The sequence below is a fragment of the Ahaetulla prasina genome, chromosome 1, assembly GCF_028640845.1.
Source record: "Ahaetulla prasina isolate Xishuangbanna chromosome 1, ASM2864084v1, whole genome shotgun sequence".
In the NCBI taxonomy this organism is placed as follows: domain Eukaryota; kingdom Metazoa; phylum Chordata; class Lepidosauria; order Squamata; family Colubridae; genus Ahaetulla; species Ahaetulla prasina.
Genome location: NC_080539.1, coordinates 224,399,703 through 224,420,931, shown reverse-complemented (window position 1 = coordinate 224,420,931; position 21,229 = coordinate 224,399,703). Strand labels below are relative to the sequence as shown.

Here is a 21,229-nt window from a genome sequence, read left to right as displayed (position 1 = left end):
CAAATCATGTTGCCTATAACAAAAAAAAATATGCCTGAAGTAGCTGGAGTAACTTCCAAATCAATTATGGGTTCTTTTGAACCTAGACTGATATCAAAACAGAATTATTGACTACTACTAACGTAGTCAATTTTTAGCTTATTCTATGAAATGTTGAACGGAATGGGACAACTTGCCATGGCCAACTCACAATGGTCAACTTGCCACAGTCAATTTGCTGTGGCCAACTTGCTATGGCCAACTCACTGTGAGTCAACTCACCATGGCCAACATGTCACAGGACAATTCAACAATTCAATTTAATTATTTAAAATAATTAAAAAATATTTTAATTTTTGTCATTTACATTTAATTTTGTCTCTCCTTTGTAATTTTTTTCTTTAATGATTTTATTCCACTATTTCTTTGATCTAAGTGTAACTCTTGTCCCTCAGTGAGTTGGCGTGGCGAGTTGTCCCTCAGTGAGTTGGCGTGGCGAGCTGGCCACAGCAAGTTGGCTCTGGTGAGTTTTTGTAGACCTTAATTTTAAATGCACAATGCCTATAAATGGGCATGTTTGTCTAGAAAATCTGCGAACCCAACTTCTGCATTTTTTTTCATTCAATCATGTCTGATTCTTGGAGACTGCCTGGACTAGTTTTTGCATTTTTCTTGGTAAAGTTTTTCAGAAGTGGTTTGCCATCGCCTCCTTCCTAGGGCTGAGAGAGAGTGACTGGCCCAAAGTTACCCAGCTGGTTTTGAGCCTAAGGAGGGACTAAAACTGATTTCCTGGTTTCTAGCCTGATGTCTTAACCACTATAGCAAACTGCACATCTCTCTTGCATATTAGCAGGCATTTTAAAATCACATTCAAGGAATAATCTTACAAATTTGCCATACATATAGAGAAAATGACAAAAGTTTCAAATTAGAAGTCATAGTATGAATTTAATAAAATCTACCATCCTGCTCTCTCACAGCTCCAGTTTATTTTGTGGACTGTAATTCAAAGACTGTATGTGGCCTTAATTATTCAATAATACTAAATAATTCATAATACACCATTTTGTTGAACACATATTGCACATCCAATTTTTCAAGAACAGCAAAAAAGTCACTCTTTAGCATATTAAGATATGCAAATGTTTTAACATGCTATTTTATATGTTCTAAGAAAGAAGTTTTCATATTTAAGACTATGCAGTACTCTAATCATGTCAGTAGCATTCCTTTCATTGACATTTTGTACTCAGAACTGTGGCAGGGAGGCAAGTGGCAAGATATTCTGAGATATGTCTTTTAAAAGAGAAAGAAAAAAAATTATTAGACACCTTGTCTAAACTAAACAACATCATCAACCTGTCAGGTGGAATTTGAGACATTTGCCTCTCTTCAGAAAGCAGCTATTTCCCCCTATAATAGACAGAACTAATTGGCTGATTCACTCAATCTATAACAGGGATACCTGACCCCCAGGCCTCAGACTGGGATCAGTCTGTGGCATATCAGGAAGCAGGCAGCACAAGTAAGTGAAGCCCCAACTGTGCACACACAGGATCCAGGCACTTGCAAAGCCATATTCCCATCCAGTCCATGGAAAAATGCCCTACACAGAAGTGGTCCCTGGCATTTATAATGTTGGGGCCTGCTGATCTGTAGGACTGAGCTTGTGGTTTTCCTAATCCCTCTGGCTAGTACATTGCCAGCTGATTACTGATCTTAGTTGCAATAGGCATACATAACAGTATTGTAATAAATCTAAGTGGTACCCATTTGCCAGTTCACCAAAGCCAGAGGTGCACCATCTGACCACTGCCAGCCAGCAGTTTCATCCAGTTGATTTAAGCCTGTCCATACCATAGCTTCTTTTGTGTTCAGTTGCTCTGCAAAATATATTAAACGCTCATAAGCAGGTTGCCATTCAGATACCGCCAACAGTTTACTCTCAATAATGAAAGTCGTGAATGTTTAAACCAATGGAATGCAAGGATCTCCCTTGCCAAGTAAGATTTCTGCAGCAGATGTAGAAGTCAGCAATTTATAATTACTGTTTTCAGAAAACATCTGGATTGCTTCTTCCTTTCTCTTGCTCTCTTTACCGTGTCAACTGTGCAATGAAGAAATAGAAATGAGGCAAAGCAGGGAACTGCAGACGATTTCAAAAGAATTGTTTATTTCATGGACCTCAAGAGTTGACAAGCAGTCATTTAAACAGAGCTGCTCCAGCCAAAAAAGGATAAGCCCTTTTCTACAGCTTAGCATGCACAACTAACCTATCCCAGACAGCTGTACCCAATCTTTCCTTCTAAATCACTTTTAGAAGAGCCACTTTTTCAAACTTGGCAACTTTAAGATGCGCAGACTTCAATTCCACACAATTCCAAAATTAAATTCTCAGAATTCTCCAGATACCATGCTGTTTGGGGAATTTGGAGAACCGAAGTCCACACATGTTCTGGTATACAAGTATGAAAAACACTCTTCTAAACTGCTCCCAGAATGTAGTCCATGTGTCCATAATCCAGAATGTAATCCGGAAAAAAGAATCATAGAAGGCCAAAAAAATTAGAGGTGACAAAGTAAAGCGAAATGGGTAACTTCCTATTAAAAATCCAGTGTCTTAGGCTCCAAATTAAGCTGCTGTTGAGGAAAACGTCTGGAAAATGGAAAGAGGATGGGAAATCAGTTGAGAAAATTAAGAAAATGCAATGTGTCCTTTTGGATCAACTAGCAATTAAGACTGTGGCCCCAGTGGACCACAGAAGCTAGCTAGAAAAAAAACATGTGTCCCCTTCAATCAAAAAATTTCCATAACCACACCAACAGATTGCAGGAAAAAAGAATTTGCAAATCTAAAAGTCTCTGTTGCTCAATCGTGTAGTGTTAAATTTTGGGTTGTTTTCAACCTGATGCCAATCAACTATCTTGAGATGATGCATTTCTAATGTAGTTCCTAACTACTTTCCAAGCTGACTGGTTGGTAAACACTAATTTAGTATTATTCGTGAACTCAACCAATGAGATTACCTAAACAGGAATTAGAATAATTGTGGCCTTCATTTAAACTTACCAATTAGATCACCAATATACTTCTGTTCTCTCATATCTATGATACTTAACAGATCTGCTCCTTGTCCCTGACATGCAACATGTGCCTCATTCCAGGAGAGAACAGAAAGAAGATTGATCTGGTAACAAATCTGAGTATCTGCATTTATCTTCCAAAAAATATCACAGCCAGACCCTGTGTAGAAAAAACAGCATGATATTACAAAGTCATTAAGAAACATAACACTCCTAATGTAACAATCTAGATTAATTAACACCTAGTGGAAAAGTGGAAATGCTAAGATGATATTACTATGAACATACTTTCCATATTCTTTTTTTTTAAATATAACTTTTTTGTTTTATCAATGTATAAAATACAAAGAAAAGTATAAATAGGAAATTAAGTGAAGGAAAAAGAAAGGGAGAAAGAAAATATGAGGAACAAGGGAATAAAGAAAATGGCATTGACTTCCAACTCTTTTTAGTACAGTACAAGATAGCATTACGATCTCAACTTTTTTCTTTTACATATAGAATAGAATAGAATAGAATTTTATTGGCCAAGTGTGATTGGACACACAAGGAATTTGTCTTGGTGCATATGCTCTCAGTGTACATAAAAGAAAAGATACGTTCATCAAGGTACAACACTTACAACACAATTGATGGTCAATATATCAATATAAATCATAAGGATTGCCAGCAACCTGCATTATATATTAGTATATAAGTAGCCATTTCTATAATAACAAATCTATCTAATCGGCAAAACCAAAGTCAGTTTCATTTTTTTTTTCATCACAATTACAAAATCCAGAAATGATATCCAAATGAAAAACATATTCTCATTTTTGAATAGAACAATCAATTTAACCATTACTACTTTATCTTCCTTTTGCTGTTGAAATAATATGTTTTTCTATTTGCACTTAATTTTTACAAACTATCACCATTGATATTAACAAAATTCACTGTATTTTTTTTTTAGATTTTTTAACCTTAAAGGGAAAATATTTTTTTCATCCATTTTAAGGCACTAAGCTTTTCTAAAATTAAAACATTCTAATACATCTTTTTATAACTTGCTCTTAGCATAGATCCTTCCCTGGACATGTAGTCAGTGGGCCATCTTTTCATCGGAAGTTAGCATCTGAGCATATTTTCCATATTCTGAGGTCAAAACTAAGCTGGGAAATAGGTTGTACTCTGAAATTCAAAATTATCCTCATACCTCAAATAACTTTTAATAATATGAGTGAATAATACAATTTAACAATTCAGCAAACAGTAATTTGAACTGGTAATTAGGAAATACGCATCTCCACCCCACAACTACCATTCCAGTTATTAGTCTAATATCCTCAGGCCAATGCATGTATCATTGCTATAAACAAATAAAGGAGTGTATTAATTACTACATACCAGAATTTGGGCACAATCCCCATTTTTCATCTTGTTCATAGTGGCTTGTTGTGGCACACCAAGGATATCCATCTTCTCTGAAATCTCTGATACATTCATAGTGCCATTTATTGTTGTATTTAAATGGAAAAACACAAGGCAAACCAAGAGAATTTCCCAACAGGGTATACATTTCTGAATGGAATAAAATACTGCTGATACATCATTTGGAAAGAAAACTGAAAAGGTATAAAAACCTTTAATGGATATTCCCTCCCCCCCCAAATCTAGTATCATAATAGTTTTGTGATTTGCCACAGCAAAAGTACTTTCACTGAAAGGAAGGACTCTGCTCTATCTATTTTTAATAAGGCTTACATCATGATAGCAACAACTTGATTTGCACTTATAATTTTTATAATAGCATTTGCCATCAGTTAAGTTAATAAAACTGTCCAAAGGAGCAGCCATACAAGCCTGTTGCAGTAGCAACATCTTAAAGTCTAACAAGTTCATTACAATATAATCCTATTGCTACGTAATTAATATATTTACTCTTTGTAGTTTTGCAAGTTCAGGACATGTGATATTCATGGATCTGTCAGTGCAGTACAAATTGCCTTTACAGAGGCAAGCACTTCAATTAGAATATTTCTCAAGTAAAAAACGGAGCAAGAGTGGTTCATTACTATATTTTCAAGCCAATAACAACAACAACAACAACAACAACAAGTTGGAAGGGACCTGGAGGTCTCCTAGTCCAACCCCCTGCTCAGGCAGGAAACCCTACACCATTTCAAACAAATGGTTATCCAACATCTTCTTAAAAATTTCCAGTGTTGGAGCATGCACAACTTCTGGAGGCAAGCTGTTCCACTCATTAATTGTTCTGACTGTCAGGAAATTTCTCCTTAGTTTTGAGTTGCTTCTCTCCTTGATCAGTTTCCACCCATTGCTTCTTGTTTTACCCTCAGGTGCTTTGGAGAATAGTTTGACTCCCTCTTCTTTGTGGCAACCTCTTGAGATATTGGAATACTGCTATCATGTCTCCACTAGTCCTTCTTTTCATTAAACTAGACATACCCAGGTACTGCAACCGTTCTTCATATGTTTTAGCCTCCAGTCCCCTAATCATCTTTGTTGCTGTTCTCTGCACTCTTTCTAGAGTTTAAAAGTCATTCCCATGTTATCATGTTCATACTATGGAATTTTCTTACACGCAAGTCTTGAAAAGGACCTGCAAGACATCTGTAAATCTGTCTTCTTGTATCATTACGCTGAACCCTAGGATGGCTATGTACTTTGTAATTCATCGGTTTCTTGATAACTTAACTAAGCTGAAAGATAAAGCTGATCCATAAAGATCTGTAGAATTGACCTAAAAAGCTCCACATTGCACTGACATGACTCTTTCCTTCTGCCGTATACATCAACTCTGTATAATTGCAGAAAATCCAAGCAGCTAGGTGATGTTGCTGTGGACTAACCACTGGCCCTTCCATATTATTAATCATGGAAGTTACAAATGTAACCAATTCAACATATTAATTCTACAGCCCATTATAGATCCCCACGTGAATTGAGCCTACTCAAGCTTCACAACTTGCCTTCTGCTTTGCTCCTCTCATGTAACCAAGAAGAGTAAGCCAGAATTCATGTCTGCTTTACCCCGTGGCTTGTTTCTGACCTGTTGAGCAACTAAATAGGCGTTATTTTATACTACTGAATGTTGATTCACATGGAAGAAATTTCACAAAATATCGAACGATCTGCTAGGCCCTGGAAATATGGACAATCGTTATGTTAAAGGGAAGAATTATGCCAGCACAGTGCATAACATTTGAGATTTTTACACATTCAAATTCTATGCAGTACAGATTGCTGATACACCCAGCTGATAGCAAACAGAAATAATTATCTTAATCATATTGCAAGATGCTATTTTTATAAACCTCATATTTAAGAACCACCTGCATTATTAAAGGAAGCATGAGTAGAAAAAAAATGTACCTTCAAATGCATGTTCACAAAGGTCATCATGAGACATGAACTGTTTCCATCCATAGATGGAATTTTTTTTAACTACAATAAATTTGCTATTTTCAACTGCTAATTTGTACTGTGATGCCCCAATAAGTGCCTTTCCATGACATTGCCACTGCAGCAAATACTGAGGGGAGTCACATTGTGTCATTACTAGTGATGGCTCCGGGTTACTGAAGTTGAGTCCAAGGCAGGTGCTTGTGTGTATGTTGAAAAGCTGCTGTTTAGAGCCCCATTTCCACAACATGCACTTAGAAACTTGATTGCAGTTTTCAAGGATGAGCTCGGAAGTTTCAGCCGTAATACATGTGTTGAAATTCTCACTCTGAATAATAAATATTCCTTTTCCTAGAAGAAAGAAAGGTTCGTGTCATGTTATGCATACAGTAGGGCAGAGGTGTTATCTAGTTGGTTTGGACCGTTTTGTGAGGAATAAGCTCTTAAGTTTTTGCCAGCATTGTAGTTGACCAAAATCTTAATTTTTTCCCCCCCTGCTGTCTCAGTAAGGTGAGTTATCGAACCCAGTGATCCCCAACCTTTGAGGCTTGGCGGCCCAGTGGGGGAGAGAGAACCCGCTCACGCGAGTCCAACTGCATGTGTATGTACCGGCAGCTGCTTGCGCAAGTTTAGCTGTGCACGTGCACTGGCCAGCCAGTCATATGGCCCAGTTCTGAACAGACCACAGCCTGATAGTGGGCCACGGCTGGGGTGAAATCTAAATTTTTTTACTACCAGTTCCGTGGGCATGGCTTGGTGGGGCTCATGTGACTGGATAGGCGTGGCTATGTGACTGGGAGATCAAAAGACAGAAACTCACTAACAATATCCTGCTGGAGCAGGGTTGGACTAGATCAGAGGTCTCCAACCTTGGCCACTTTAAGACTTGTGGAGTTGAAGTCCACAAGTCTTAAAGTGACCAAGGTTGGAGAGCCCTGGACTAGATGACCTTCAGGTCCCTTCCAGCCCTAGATTATCCTCTGAAGCTGCTTCTAGTGCCAGGTTTGTACTCCTTCCTTCCTCTCCTCTCTTCCTTCCTTCCTTCCTTCCTTCCTTCCTTCCTTCCTTCCTTCCTTCCTTCTTTCCTTCCTTCCTTCCCTCTCTTTCTCTCTCTCTCTCTCTCTCTCTCCCTCCCAAAAATGATCCCCCCACAAAAACACCATTTTTCCTCCCAGGCTACCTGAAGCCTGCTAGCCAGTCCAAAAAATGGGGAGGAGAGGGGGGAAAATCCGTTTTTCCTCCCAGCAGGCTCCCTGAAGCCTGAAGTCCATTTTTCCTCCCAGCAGACTTCAGGCTTCAGGGAAAAATGGAACCCCGTTTTTGTTAGCATTTGTTGAGCAGCGATCATCAGAGGTGTTTTTTTTTTACTTTTAAAAGCTTTTTTGCGGCATAAGAAAAAATGCTTTTAAAAATAATAATAAAAAAAACCTTTGATGATCGCGCGGCTCAGCTGGGGTGTGGGGGGGCAGGGATTTTTGCTACCAGTTCTCCGAACCATCTGCCGCCATCGCTACCGGATTGGGTGAGCCGGTCCGAACCGGGAGCATTTCACCCCTGACCCTGGCCCAGGGTTTGGGATCCCTGATCTAACCACAACAGGCAGGAAAGCCCAGAGAGCATCTAATAAGGAATTGGGGATGTGTGGCAAAGCAAAGCTAGAATCTTGACAGGACTACACTCTGGGCTCTCCAGAGAACCAGCTGTTCCAGGGATAACTGGAAAAATATTAAGCCTGACCTTAGTTCCAATTTTATTGAAAACTTTGGTACTCAAGCATACAATGAACCTCTATTAGTTCTATCTTTAATAAAATTAGATGTACAGATAGTCCTCAAATTACAGCCATTCTTTTAGTGACCATTCAAAGTTACAACAGCACTGAAAAAATTGATTTATGACTGTTTTTCACATCCCTGAAACAAGGATAATCAAGTTGATAGGCTAGGGATAGCTTTGGAATTTTGAGGATATTATAAAAAGGCTGATATAGCTATTTATGAAGCACTAATTTACTTGTAGAAAAAATGATGAGATTGTTTCTTATTCTTCTTCTAGCCCTCAAATTAGAACTTGCTACTACCCAGTTAAACCATATTTTTTTCCTGAAAATTTTAACAAGATAAAGATAGTCTTCCACTTACAACAGTTCATTTAGTGACTATCTGAAGTTATAACGGCACTGAAAAAATTGACTATTTTCACTCTCCAGCATCCCTACAGTCACATTATCAAAATTTGGACGCTTGGTATCCTGGGGTCATGTGATCCCCTTTTGCAACCTTCTTACAAGCAAAGTCAATGGGGAAGCCAGATTCACTGGGCAACTGAGTTACTAACTTAACAACTACAGTGATTCACTTAACAACTGTGGCAAGAAAGGTCATAAAATGGGCAAAATTAATTTAACAACTATTTCGCTTGGCAATGGAAATTTTGGGCTCAATTGCGCTCGCAAGTCGAGGAGTACCTATACTGGGTTTTAGTGTTTCACTATTTTATTTTCTAAGTCTATGCAAATCTCACAGGCGCTCTTGTAAATAGAGAATCTAATACCTTGCTTTGCAGTCTGCAGTTTCCAATTAAAAATAACAGCAGTATCTTAAAGACAATTAAGATCAGGTTGGTGACAAGGGACATGTCCACAGGCATACAGTTTACCCCTAAATAAGCAACATTTATCACATATATGTTCTAAAATCCTCATCTCATTCAAAGCCACAATCAAAATGTGTTTTGCGCACCATGCCTTTTTCACAGCCATCCATTAGCTTTCAGCGGGAAAAATGAACAAGTTATACTCAGTCGTACTTTAGATTAAGTTTCTTCAGGTATCAAAAATTTCAAGTATGAAGGGAGACAGGGATACATGCTCCACCTTCAATCGGTCTATCTCCAAAGTACTCATATTGTCAGGGAAATACTGAAAATATTTTCAAAATCATTTCAACAAAATGTGTGAATTACACCTAATCAGAAACCCAACATAGTGTAATCACTCTCCCTGTCTGAAGACTGGCAGCTTGCAGCTCCCCTTCTCTAGAAGGAGAAAAAGTATGTCTGTCTCTCCTCTATATTGGAATTTTGTATCACCTAGAAAAGAATTGGGAATCAGCTGGCTGGACTTCATCTAGTTTAATAATCCCCAGATATTGTTTCAGCTAAAAAAGAAAAACATACATTCTCTGAGGAAAAACTCCCCAACTTCATCTTTTGATACTATAGAAATTGAACAATTCTATACATGCCTGCAGCATTACATGGTTTGCTTTTTCTATTTTAGCAGACATAAATGAACGGGTGCAAGGGTCATTCCCTGGAGAAGGAAAGCAAATCTTATGTAGGCAGTCAAAAATTTGAAATTAAGGCAGTTAGGGCTTTCTACCTCAACACTGGAAGTAGTATGCCTCATGCTTAGAACAGATCCAGAGACAGCTGCAAAATATTTTAAAAGTGTTTATACTAGTAATGTGTTCTGGAACAATATCTTATCAGTAGTAATACAGTTAAGTGCACAGTAAACACAAAAGAGAGTTTTAAACACACTGTAGTTTAATGCAAACAAAACAATATTCCCTCACACGAGAAATTGCCTGGAAAATGTTAGGAGGCACAGCCACATATAAGCAGACATGCCAGCTAATGCATAAAGCAGAGTTAAAATTGGGAATTGGAAATTCATTTTATGGGTCTCAAGCTCAAACGTGAAGAGCTGTTCATGCGCAGCCCACCAAGTGCTGAAAAAAGTAGAGGTAATCCTCAACGTACGACCACAATTGAGCCCAAAATTTATGTTGCCAAGTGAGAAATGTGTTCAATGAGTTTCCCTTCATTTTAGGACTTGCCACACTTCTTAAGTGAATCACTACAGTTGTCAAATCAGTAACACGGTTGTTAAGTGAATCTGGTTTCCCCGTTGACTTTGCTTGTCAGAAGGTCGCGAAAGGAATGACACGACATGGGGACGCTGCAACTGTCATAAATGTGAGTCAGTTGTCAAGCATCCAAATGCAAATCACGTGACCCTGTGGAATGCTGCAATGGTCGTAAGTGTGAAAAATGCTCGTAAGTCACTTTTGTCAGTGCCGTTGTAACTTTGAACAGTCACTAAGTGAACTGTTGTAAATCGAGGACTACCTGTACTGCAAACTAAAGCCAAATTAGCCAAATCTGGCCCCTCGGTCGTGCACTCTGATGGTTAAATGGATTTTACACAGTAAAGCCTAGCATAGAGCTAGAACTGCCTGATAAAAGTCTCTGACCTAGGTTTCAACCCGCAGCAGTAGGAAATAAATTCCTCTGGACTTAAGTGGGTTTTATTTCCTAACCAATGATCTTTAGGATTTGGCTCCAACTTTTTTCTGCCTTCCCTGGAGTGAGAGTTGTACCAAGATAAAAGCATTACTCCCCCAGGGAAATTCTAATGCGCTGTATATAATCAGTTAATAGCAGGAAGGGAATGAGTGAGAGAGAGAGAAAGAGCTAGCAGCGAAGTCTCCCCTAAGGCAGCCGTCCGACCAATGGCTCAGCCTCAGCCGCCCGTCCAACTTACTCAACAAGTAAGGCAGTTGTTCCAGCGTCAGTGCTGCAAGTTCCCTTTCGGCCAAGCAGGAGCAAACTACCAGCAGGGACCAAGCGAGGAGGAACATCACCCCGAGCATTTTCCACCGGGACTTAAAAAGGCTCTCGACCGGCCAGCCTTCGCGGCGAGTTGGCGTGGGAATTAGCAGCGGCAACCTTGGGGCGAGGAGAGACCCAAAGGGGGAGAAAAAGAACAACAAAGAGGGGCGGTGGGGGGGAAGCCGCCGCGGCAGCTCCTCTTTGCTCTGGGGCCGAGCCGAGAAGGAGATAGGCTGACAGACCTTCCCCCATCGCTGCCTGAGGAAGGAGAGAGGCGTTTCCCAATCCCCTCCCCCTGTCCCGGTGAAGGGTTGAGGAGAAAACGCAGGACTTCTTTGCTCTCCTAAGTGGGGGAGGAAGAGGAGGCCCGTCTAGCTTGTACCAAGCTCGCGAGGAGGTTTCCCGCGGACGCTCCAGTCTTGCTTGGTTAACTCTGAACAAACTTCGAAGGAGGGAAGAAAAAACAACCACCACCACCATCCACCGGGCTCATGCTCCGTTTTGTTTTCATGGGTCCCTCTTAGTTTTCAGGATCGGGGCGGTAGAGCGCAGACGTCAAGCTCCTTGGAGGAGCCGAAAGAGATGGAGCATTTTAGCCTAGAGCCCTGCAGCCCAAGGAGCCCTGGCGGGGCTGTAGTCACCTAAGACATACAGCAGCCACCGTGGTTGTCATTATCACAGAGCTAGGCAGTTCTAGGAAATAGAATAGAATAGAATAGAATAGAATAGAATAGAATTCTTTATTGGCCAAGTGTGATTGGACACACAAGGAATTTGTCTTGGTGCATATGCTCTCAGTGTACGTAAAAAAAAAAGATACCTTCATCAAGGTACAACACTTAATGATAGTCATAGGGTACAAATTTAACACTTAGAAAGATCTCGGGGTTGAATATGGCATGTTGTTTTTCATTTCACTTTAGGAGGGTTGTTCTCGTGTTGCTGCAAGCCGCACCCCACTTATTATTGTGATTCTAAAAGTAAACCCTGGCCACATTCATGTTTGAAAAGGTCCTGTAAATACAGTGCATGACTACAGCATTTATCACTAGGGTGGAATGCTGCAAGTTTGATTTAGGCCTAAATGCCTGGTTTCTATTACAAAGCAATACATGAAAATCATGATTGACTCCATCCATGATCAGTGGCAGAGAAATCATATATACAACAAGCCTATCTGGTGACGGTCTCGGGCTCACATGTGAAATATTTGAGGAATAAATGGTAAAGGGCATAAATTAAGAAATAGGTTGGGAAAAAATGAGTGCTTGTGAGGCTAAGAGAAAGTATTAATGGAAGTACCAGAGGTTACTTTTGGGGGGAAATGGTGCAAGATTTGGATGAATACAAATTATGGCTCAGTGGTTAAGACCCTGGGCTTGTCAGCTTTCTAGATCAGAGCACCATGCGCCAGGTAAGCTCCTGTCCTCCCCCAGCTCTTGCTAACCTAGCAGTTCAGAAGCACGCAAATGTGAGTAAATAAATAGGTGCCACTTCGGTGGAAAGATAATAGCACTCCTTGACATCATGCTAGCCACATGTCCAAGGAAAATGTCTTTGGACAGCACTAGCTCAATGGCCTTGAAACAGAGATGAGCACCGCCTCCTATAGTCGGCAACAACTAGTGGAGTAAAATCCGCAGGGATTCCTATATATTCATACATACCTTTAAGAGGAATAAATTAAAAAAGGATTTTGAATTTGATTGTGATGAAAGGTTGAGACAATTAGCAAAAGATACGCGAGGAGTAAGATGTTTTGAATATGAGAGTTGATCCTAACATATATAAAATAGCCCTTGGGAAAAGTAATCTTGGATCTGACATGATTTCCCCAAACCTTCAAAGTCCTGGAAGACCAATTTCTAATCCAGGAGAAAACGATGAACAGCATTAAGTAGGATAAAATTATGAGATTGGGGTCATTGCCTGATTTATTATTTAAACTGGCCATGAAGCAGAAAGATTATTATGGGCAGACTCTTTTTCTGCTGAGCTAATCTAATGTTTCATTTTTAAAATTCTACTTCATGAAATAATTTAAAATGTAGGATTTTATTCAGCTTACTTCTCTAGGTTATTAAACAATTATATTTAATTCTTGGAGAAGAATGGACTATGATTATCTTTTCTATACTAGTATAAAATGTTGAAATTATAATTTTCCAATGTTTTCATTTTTCTTTTGCAAATGTGTGTTTATGTGTGTGCAGTATATTTCCTTTCTTGCTAATGTCTTCTTGTGATGGAGACCTTGCTCCTTCTCTGTCTTTGACAGGGACTATATTCCCAAGCCATCATACTTCTAAAACATACAGTGAGGATTTCTGCTTATATTTCACAATGAGATGTGAATGCAAGCAGAAATTGATTTGGTTCCATAGAGGTATCTGTGGTGTGTAATTGTTAGCAGATCTTGCCTAAAATCCACCTGTCTGTAAATCTTCATTTGCTCCTTTTCCAGAAGAAAATCCATATTTCAGAAAATTTGCTTTCTATATTTTGTTAACATTTGGCAAAGATGGGTAGATAGCTACAGAATAACGATGACTACTCATGTGAATTATGAAGTACATTGCCAACATGTTTCACAAAAAATTGAATGTCTATATTCTGAAGTATTCCTTAATATACAAATCTTCATCTGAGTATATAAAATATAACTCATATCTACTCCTCATATAATAAAAGTATTTTACTGTGTACTGTATTTTCTCTTGCTTTTATACTAATCGCAATTTCAACAAGACTAAATATTTATAGTAGAAGACCTTAGGGATCAAAATGCACTTGAGAAATAAATGCATACAAATTCTTTTAAAATGGAAAGTATCTCAGCTGTGGAGGGACATGATAAATACAGATAATCTTCCATTTACAGCTATAATTGGGGCCAGAATTTCTATTGTTAAGCAAGGAGGTTAAATGAGTCCTGCCTGATTTTATGAACATGTTTCCACTGTTTAGTGAATCACATGGTCATTAAGTGAATTGACTTTGCTAGAAGCTGGCTGGGAAGATGTTCACATGACCCTGGGACATTGCAACCATCTTATATGGCAGTTGCCAAGTGTCCAAATTTTTATCACATGGCCATGGAGATATGAAATAGTTGTAGAAGATCGGTTGTAAGTCACTTTTTTAATGCTATTTGTAACCCCGACCAATCACTAAATAAATGGTTATGATTGGAGGACTATCTGTACTTCTGGAGACATGATGAGGCTCCTGCAGTTAAGGGGGGAAAAGTGAGACCTCGGTTGAAGAAAATCTTGAGATGCTGTGGTTTCAGGTAACTATTCAATATTGCCATTTGGAGTCAAGTTGTTGGAATATATAAAATCTCTCAGCAGGAGACGTTTCTTGATGATATCATTTAGTCAGATTCAATAGGCTGCAGAACTGATTGTTATAGAACTGAAGCAGCCTTTAGTACTCTGATAGAAGACTTTCACTGGGAAATAGATAAAGTAGGAACAGCAATTCAGTTCTTTGGCTCTCAGCAGCTTTTAGTGTCAACGGGAATACGATTCTCCTGGGTTATATATGGAGTAGTTTAGGTCCTCCCATTTTTACAGTCCTCAGGAATAGTCTGAGAAGACAGTAGTGCTGACCAGATTTTGATTCCATATCATATCATAGCTTGTTTTTTAAGATCCTAGTAAAATAATAGAGAAAAATTACCAGGCTGTTTGTTTTGAAGGGTCATCAATATTCAGACAATATTCTGCTCCACCATTTCTCATTTCTATCTACTCAATAGAGACTGCAGAACTTTTTTCTATATAGAGTTTATGAGGAATGAGGGAGAAAAAGCTGAAACTTAATCTAAATGACAGAAATACTCTTAAAATGACGATTTAAATTTTATAAACACGAAAAAGAACATGTGATCCATACTATTAAAATGTATAGTTAGTAGTAAGGGAAATTACGAAGATTTGTCTAGCACTTGCCTGGGCTTCACTATTACAATGAAATAAAGCGGCAGTGTCTTGTCTTCAATGCTTCATGGCAAATAAGGAAAGAAAATACTAGATATTGATTAGATATCAGATTGAAAATATGAAGAAATATGTTTCTGTCTAAATAATTGAACTAGTTACTCTCTGATGCTCTAAGTAGATATAACGTAATGGGTTTTATGGAGAAATGTAGATAAGGGAGAGAAAAGCAAAAATATATTATCTCCTTTGACAGGCAGCCTCCCACCCCAAAATCAAAACATTCCAGGAAATGGTTGTATAACTATATAATAGAGAATCTAGATAATATATTTGTAAATATGATTTGTAGAAAGTTTGTATTTAATTATATTTTACCTTTAAAATAAAATCAGGTTAAATCTTTTACTAGAAGTCTTACATTAGAAGCGGCATAATGTATATTAGTATATGGATAGTCCTCTAGTTATGAGCAATCATTCAGCAACCATTCAAAATTATTATGGTGTTGAACCAGGGGTACTTACGACCTGTCTGTGAAGCTATTTGATGATAGATAGATAAATAGATCACCCAAATTTGACCATGAAGGTGTTTCTTAAGTCCTCATGCAGTTGAAAGAAACATTTCTTTCTAGCTTTACTTAGACATTTTTATTTCCACAGAGCTTTCTAGACCTGTATCATAAGTCTACATTACTATTAATCTTCTCATCGTTCCTATCACCCATCTCCTCCCACTTATGACTGTATGACTGTAACCTTGTTGCTAGTATCCTTAAGATTTATATTGACTGTTTCCCTATGACTATGATCAAGTGTTGTACCTTAAGATTCTTGACGAATGTATCTTTTCTTTTATGTACACTGAGAGCATATGCACCAAGATAAATTCCTTGTGTGTCCAATCACACTTGGACAATAAAGAATTCTATTTTGTTCTAGTCTAGTCTAGTCTAGTCTAGTCTATCCTGCCCAGTCACATGAAATGACTGTGTAAAGTCATATGTATTACCAGGACCTGTTGAGCTCAAAAGGGCTTTTGGAGTTATGCCCAGCTAGGTTTCAAGTGTGGCCCTGGTTGAGAACCTGAGGCAGGGTTGGTGGTTATTTACAACTTTCAGAGGTGTTGCCCCACAAGTCACTGGATATGAGACCCTGTTCGTTAAGTTGTGCTCTAGAGATCAGTTGGAATTGTCACTGTTGTACTAGTCTCCCCGCTGCATAGCAATCTCTTTGTCTCAGCTCTTTGACTCTATCTCTGGATTGGCAGTGGAGTTCCCCAGATGTATAGTCTTGGGGGACTTCAACCTGTCTTCCCTGGGAATGCCTTTCCTGGGTCATGGCCACCATGGCAGCCATGTGCTTATCCCAGGTCATCCATCCAGAACCTGACAATAGAACAATGTCACGCATTAGATCTGGTGGTCATGTCAGAGCAGTGGATATGTGATTTGCAGTTGGGAGAGCCCACTTGTCATGGTCGTATCACACACTGATTACTATGAGATTGAAACCATTGCAGAGCAGCTGAACCCTTTAGACCAGGGGTGTCAAACTCTATTTCATTGAGGGCCGCATCAGGGCTGTGGTTGCCTTTGGGAGAGGGAGGTGGACATGGCCAACTGGGTTGGTTTGGGCGTGGCCACTTCCCAAACTGCTGCCATGTTTCCTCTTTGCACTGGGTAGACTGGGATAAAGCCACTCTGGCTCGATGTTTCCTCGATGTGGGGCCGTCCTGGAAAATGTAAGGGGCTGTCTCCACAAGCCGGATCCCACCACATCGGGGACTGGATCTGGCCCACAGGCCTTGAGTTTGACACCCCTACTTTAGACTGATCCACCACTGGTGTCTGATGGACCCAGAAAGGTTTCAGAGGAAGCTGGGGGTTATTATTGTTGGTCTGCTGTATGGTTCTTCAAAGGCCTTGGTTGCCACTTGAAATAAAGGAGCATTGGATTGGATCACACCAGAGGTGGGTTTCAGCAGGTTCTGACCAGTTCTGGACATCCGGTAGCAGAAATTTTGAGTAGTTCAGAGAACCAGTAATAAAAATTTAGACTGGCCCCACCCCCATCTATTTCTGCCTCCTGAGTCCCAGCTGATTGGGAGGAAATGGGGATTTTGCAGTATCCTTCCCCTGGAGTGGGGTGGGAATGGAGATTTTACAGTATCCTTCCCCTAGAGTGGGGAGGGAATGGAGATTTTACAGTATCCTTCCCCTGGAGTGGGGTGGGAATGGAGATTTTACAGTATCCTTCCCCTGCAACGCCCACCAAGCCACGCCCACCAAGCCATGCCACATCCACCAAGCCATACCCACAGAACCGGTAATAAAAAAATTTGAAACCCACCACTGGATCACAACTATGTGGCCTCTCCCCTGTCATGGATCCTGTCAATCCCCATTGCTTACAGAGAAGTTGAGGGAGATGAAACAAAAGAGAGATCTAGAATATCTGCTGGCATTCAACTAAATCCAAACTTGACCTATCAAGGTGCTCTATTTATAGTCACTCCTGCCCTGGTCATTTCCCAGTTGGACTATTGTATGTTCTGCGTGAGGCAGTTTTTGAAGAATATCTGGAAACTTCAGCATGCGCAAAATGCAATGGTGTGAGCAGTTATGTATGTTTCTAGTAGAATGCATGTTACACCTCTGCGCAAGCTGCATTAGTTACCAGTCTGCTTCCGGTAGTTACCAGTACCTTCCAATTCAAGGTGCTGGGGTTGATCTTTAATGCCCTTGTGGCATGGGGCCATGTTTCAGCTTCCAGAGGGACTTCAAATCAAATATCTGATAGCAACGAAACTTCTAATTTTCTTTTCCTCAAACTCTAATCCTTCCTTGTAATCACACAGATTACACACACACAAGAGAAAGCAGCTATGATGTGAGAATATTTAAAGGTCTATGGCCTCTCAAAATCCATTGGGAATTGGGTGGCATATAAATGTAATTTTAAAAAATCTGTTTCATCCACTACAAAATTACAAAAAAACAAGATTTTTAAAAGTGTTGAAGACTCTTTTCCAACTTTCCAGAAATATAAAACAGATCCATAATCTGGAGTCACAGGTCCATATAGTTTGTCAGTGTTGCATATGGTTCAAAGGGTCATTCAAAAAATTGCAGTTAAATTGTAATTTTTAATACCACAGACAGAAAAATTATAAAGGGATAATATTTCATTGTATTTAATTGAATGGTTAAAATGAAACATCTATAATCTGTTTAGAATATGGCTTTTGGCATGCAACTTGGTATTTGAAATAGGAATATTTCTTAAAAAATGGTTTCATACTTATAAAACATAAAAATATCTCTGCTGGATTTATGAATATAACATAGCTTTCTGTTTCACATTAGCTGGCTCACCCAATTTACCAATTGGTAAACCACAATGGGTTTGCAAAGCCAAAATTAAGCTACATTGTGGCTTAGTAAACATATGCAAAATGGCCAAGTAGACCATCAATTGCCTTTAAAGAGTAATATAACATTTATGTCACAATGGTGTTATTGGAGCTACTGACATACTGTTTTTATAATTTGATATTGCATATAAAATTATAAATAACATCCATAGATAATTCACTGTGAGTTGTCTAATCATCCTGTTGAATCACCCAAACAAACAGATACTTGAATGCCGAGATGTGAACTTCTAACCTGAGAATACATTTTTGAGAGATATGATGACTTTTCACACTTCCTGTGTCTTTAGGTTTGGATGTTGGTGGCACCAACTCTTCTCATACATCTGTTCAGAGTCATGTTAGAACTTTCAAAATATGGAGTTCCAGTGGAGGCATGGTGAACTAAACGTGTTTAGTTGTCTGGATCCCATACCACATTTTTGACAATTATTTTATGATTTATGATATAAATTAGAAATTTATGATATAAATTAGACACTAATGGGGACTGAAGATTCCAGGCAAAAAGAAAAAAAACTCCTGCTTTTGGTTTTGATTAGGATTGAGATTTACACAATTATATTAAACACTATAACATTGGAAATATAAAAAGAGAACTTTGAAGAATGAGTTCAGAAATTAGTAGCCATGATATCAACAATATCAGTAACAATATCTGCTTCTATGGATATACCATTTTTAAAGGAAGTTAATGAAGGAATGACAGATGTAAAATAAATGTTGCTAAAAGCAGAAATAGTAGAATCAGAAATATTGGATTAAAAATGTAGATTACAGAGAAGACTTTTAAAATGGAGGTACAAGTGGCAGGCCAAGAGAATGACCCCGATAAGGACTCTTTACTGGATATACATAGGAACTTGGCTTGTTTTAAAAACTAAAAAGGAAATACAAATGATAAATGAAAAGAATGACTTGGATAATGTTTTTTAAAATTAGATTTGCTTTGTTAAAGCCTCGAAGAAGGCTATGCAATGGGACAAAGAAGAATCCATATACTGCTAAAATTCTCATGTCTGTAAGCTTTGAGTAAAATAGTGCATAATAGGGCAAAATGTTTTTAATGAAGGCATCTCAGATGGACTAACTTATGGAATTTTGGGACCCATTTAATGAAGGAAATCAAATTTGGAAAAGTTGTGGCTGCTTCAGCACGGCCAGGCTGCTGCTAGTTCAGGACCCACACCATATGGTCATGCGATTCTCATTTTCAGTGTTCCCAGACTAGTGTGGGAACTAGTGTGGGAATCTAGCCATTCACACAATCCCACAACCCCTACCCAACATCAACCACATACAGTATCTGCTTGCTAGAAAGGGAAGGGAAGAAAGGAAGGAGGGAGGGAGGGAGGGAGAGACACAGGGAAGGAGTATCTCTGAAAAACTGACTCAATGGATCCTGGTTTGTCTTATTGGACAAAAGAATTCTATGACAATATTTGAATGAATTAAAGCTAAAGTTTTTGAGAAGTAAAAGGAAGGAGTATAAAGTTGGTTTAGTTGATCAAGGTTAAAATAAACTGTTTTTATCAAATTCTGGCCACTCTTTACAGGCTTTTTGTTGATATCCGGATTAAAAAGTTGATAACATTGATTTGCTTACAGATAAGGGATGAGTTAAGGGAAAAGGAAATATCTGTTGGAAAACTTATAGGGGGTAAAGAGCTACCAAAGTTGATTAAACACGATAGAGATTGAAAGTCACTTCTTTATATATTTGTTTTCTTTTTCCTTATTTCATTCTTTCCTTTTCCTTTTTTCCTTTTTCTTTGCACTTTTTACTTTCTCCCTTTCTGTATCTGAGATTATCTTGTATTCGTTTTTATTACTATAATTTTTTCAGTAAAATTGTGTGGGTTTCTTTACTATACACATACACAGAAATATGTATATACAACTACTATATATTACATGTTTCGCAAAAGTGGATAATAATTAGCTCATTTAGTCACATGCTTTTAAGCAGATGCATTTATTTTTATCATATACAAACTTAATGTTACAGAAAACCACTTGGGTAATGTATCTCTTTCATAGCATGAGGAAAGGCAGTATGATTGATGTACAACCTCGCTTTCTTCCTTCTCAGCTTTCTGACTCATCAGTTTTATTTCACAAAATGTCTCTCAGTCATCTGAAAGATAGCTCTCGGCTGCTGAGAAAAGAAAGGAAGGAGCCAACTCTGGAAAATTTACAGTGACCCACTAAATCAGAAGCAATAAATAGACAATTTAGATTACCAGAATAGAAGAACAAAACAACAGAGTTGGAAGGAACCTTGGAAGTCTTCTTGTCCAAACCCCTGCTCAACCAGGAGACCCTGTACCATTTCAGACAAATTATTGTTCAATCTCTTGAAAAGCTCCAGTGATGGAACACCCACAGATTCTGGGAGGGAAGTTGTTCCACTGATTAATTATTCTAACTGTCAGGAAATTTCTCCTTAGTTCTATGTTCTCCTTGATTAGTTTCCATCCGTTGCTTCTTGTTCTGCCTTCAGGTGCTTTGGAGAATAGGTTGATGCCTTCTTCTTTGTGGCAGCCCCTTAGATATTGGAACACTGCTATCAGGTCACCTCTAGTCCTTCTTTTCATTAAACTAGACATACTAAATTCCTGCAACCATTCTTCATATGTTTTAGCCTCCAGTCCCCTACCAATGGGGTCATCTATGCAGGAATAGTAAGTTGACCAGAGGAGGAGGGTTTAAAAATCAATTTCAAGGAGATCGAATGGTTGTACTTGATGTTTAACCTT

At 38.7% G+C, this 21,229-nt stretch overlaps 1 protein-coding gene across 3 annotated transcripts in view; it reads right to left on the bottom strand.

The window, feature by feature from the left end:
- PLA2R1 (phospholipase A2 receptor 1) overlaps positions 1-21,229 on the bottom strand; it is a 193,045-nt gene that overhangs the window by 68,043 nt on the left and 103,773 nt on the right. Inside the window, exons 1-5 of one of the 3 annotated variants that reach the window (XM_058191847.1) lie at positions 11,021-11,552; positions 6,442-6,822; positions 4,453-4,626; positions 3,050-3,223; positions 1,749-1,862 (exon numbers count right to left, since the gene is read on the bottom strand). In XM_058191847.1, the coding sequence (XP_058047830.1) occupies positions 1,749-1,862; positions 3,050-3,223; positions 4,453-4,626; positions 6,442-6,822; positions 11,021-11,129 (952 nt within the window). In that variant the 5' untranslated portion in view covers positions 11,130-11,552. Of the gene's footprint in view, positions 1-1,748; positions 1,863-3,049; positions 3,224-4,452; positions 4,627-6,441; positions 6,823-11,020; positions 11,553-21,229 lie in introns of those variants that run through there. The other 2 variants (XM_058191864.1, XM_058191854.1) reach the window with 2 other exon arrangements.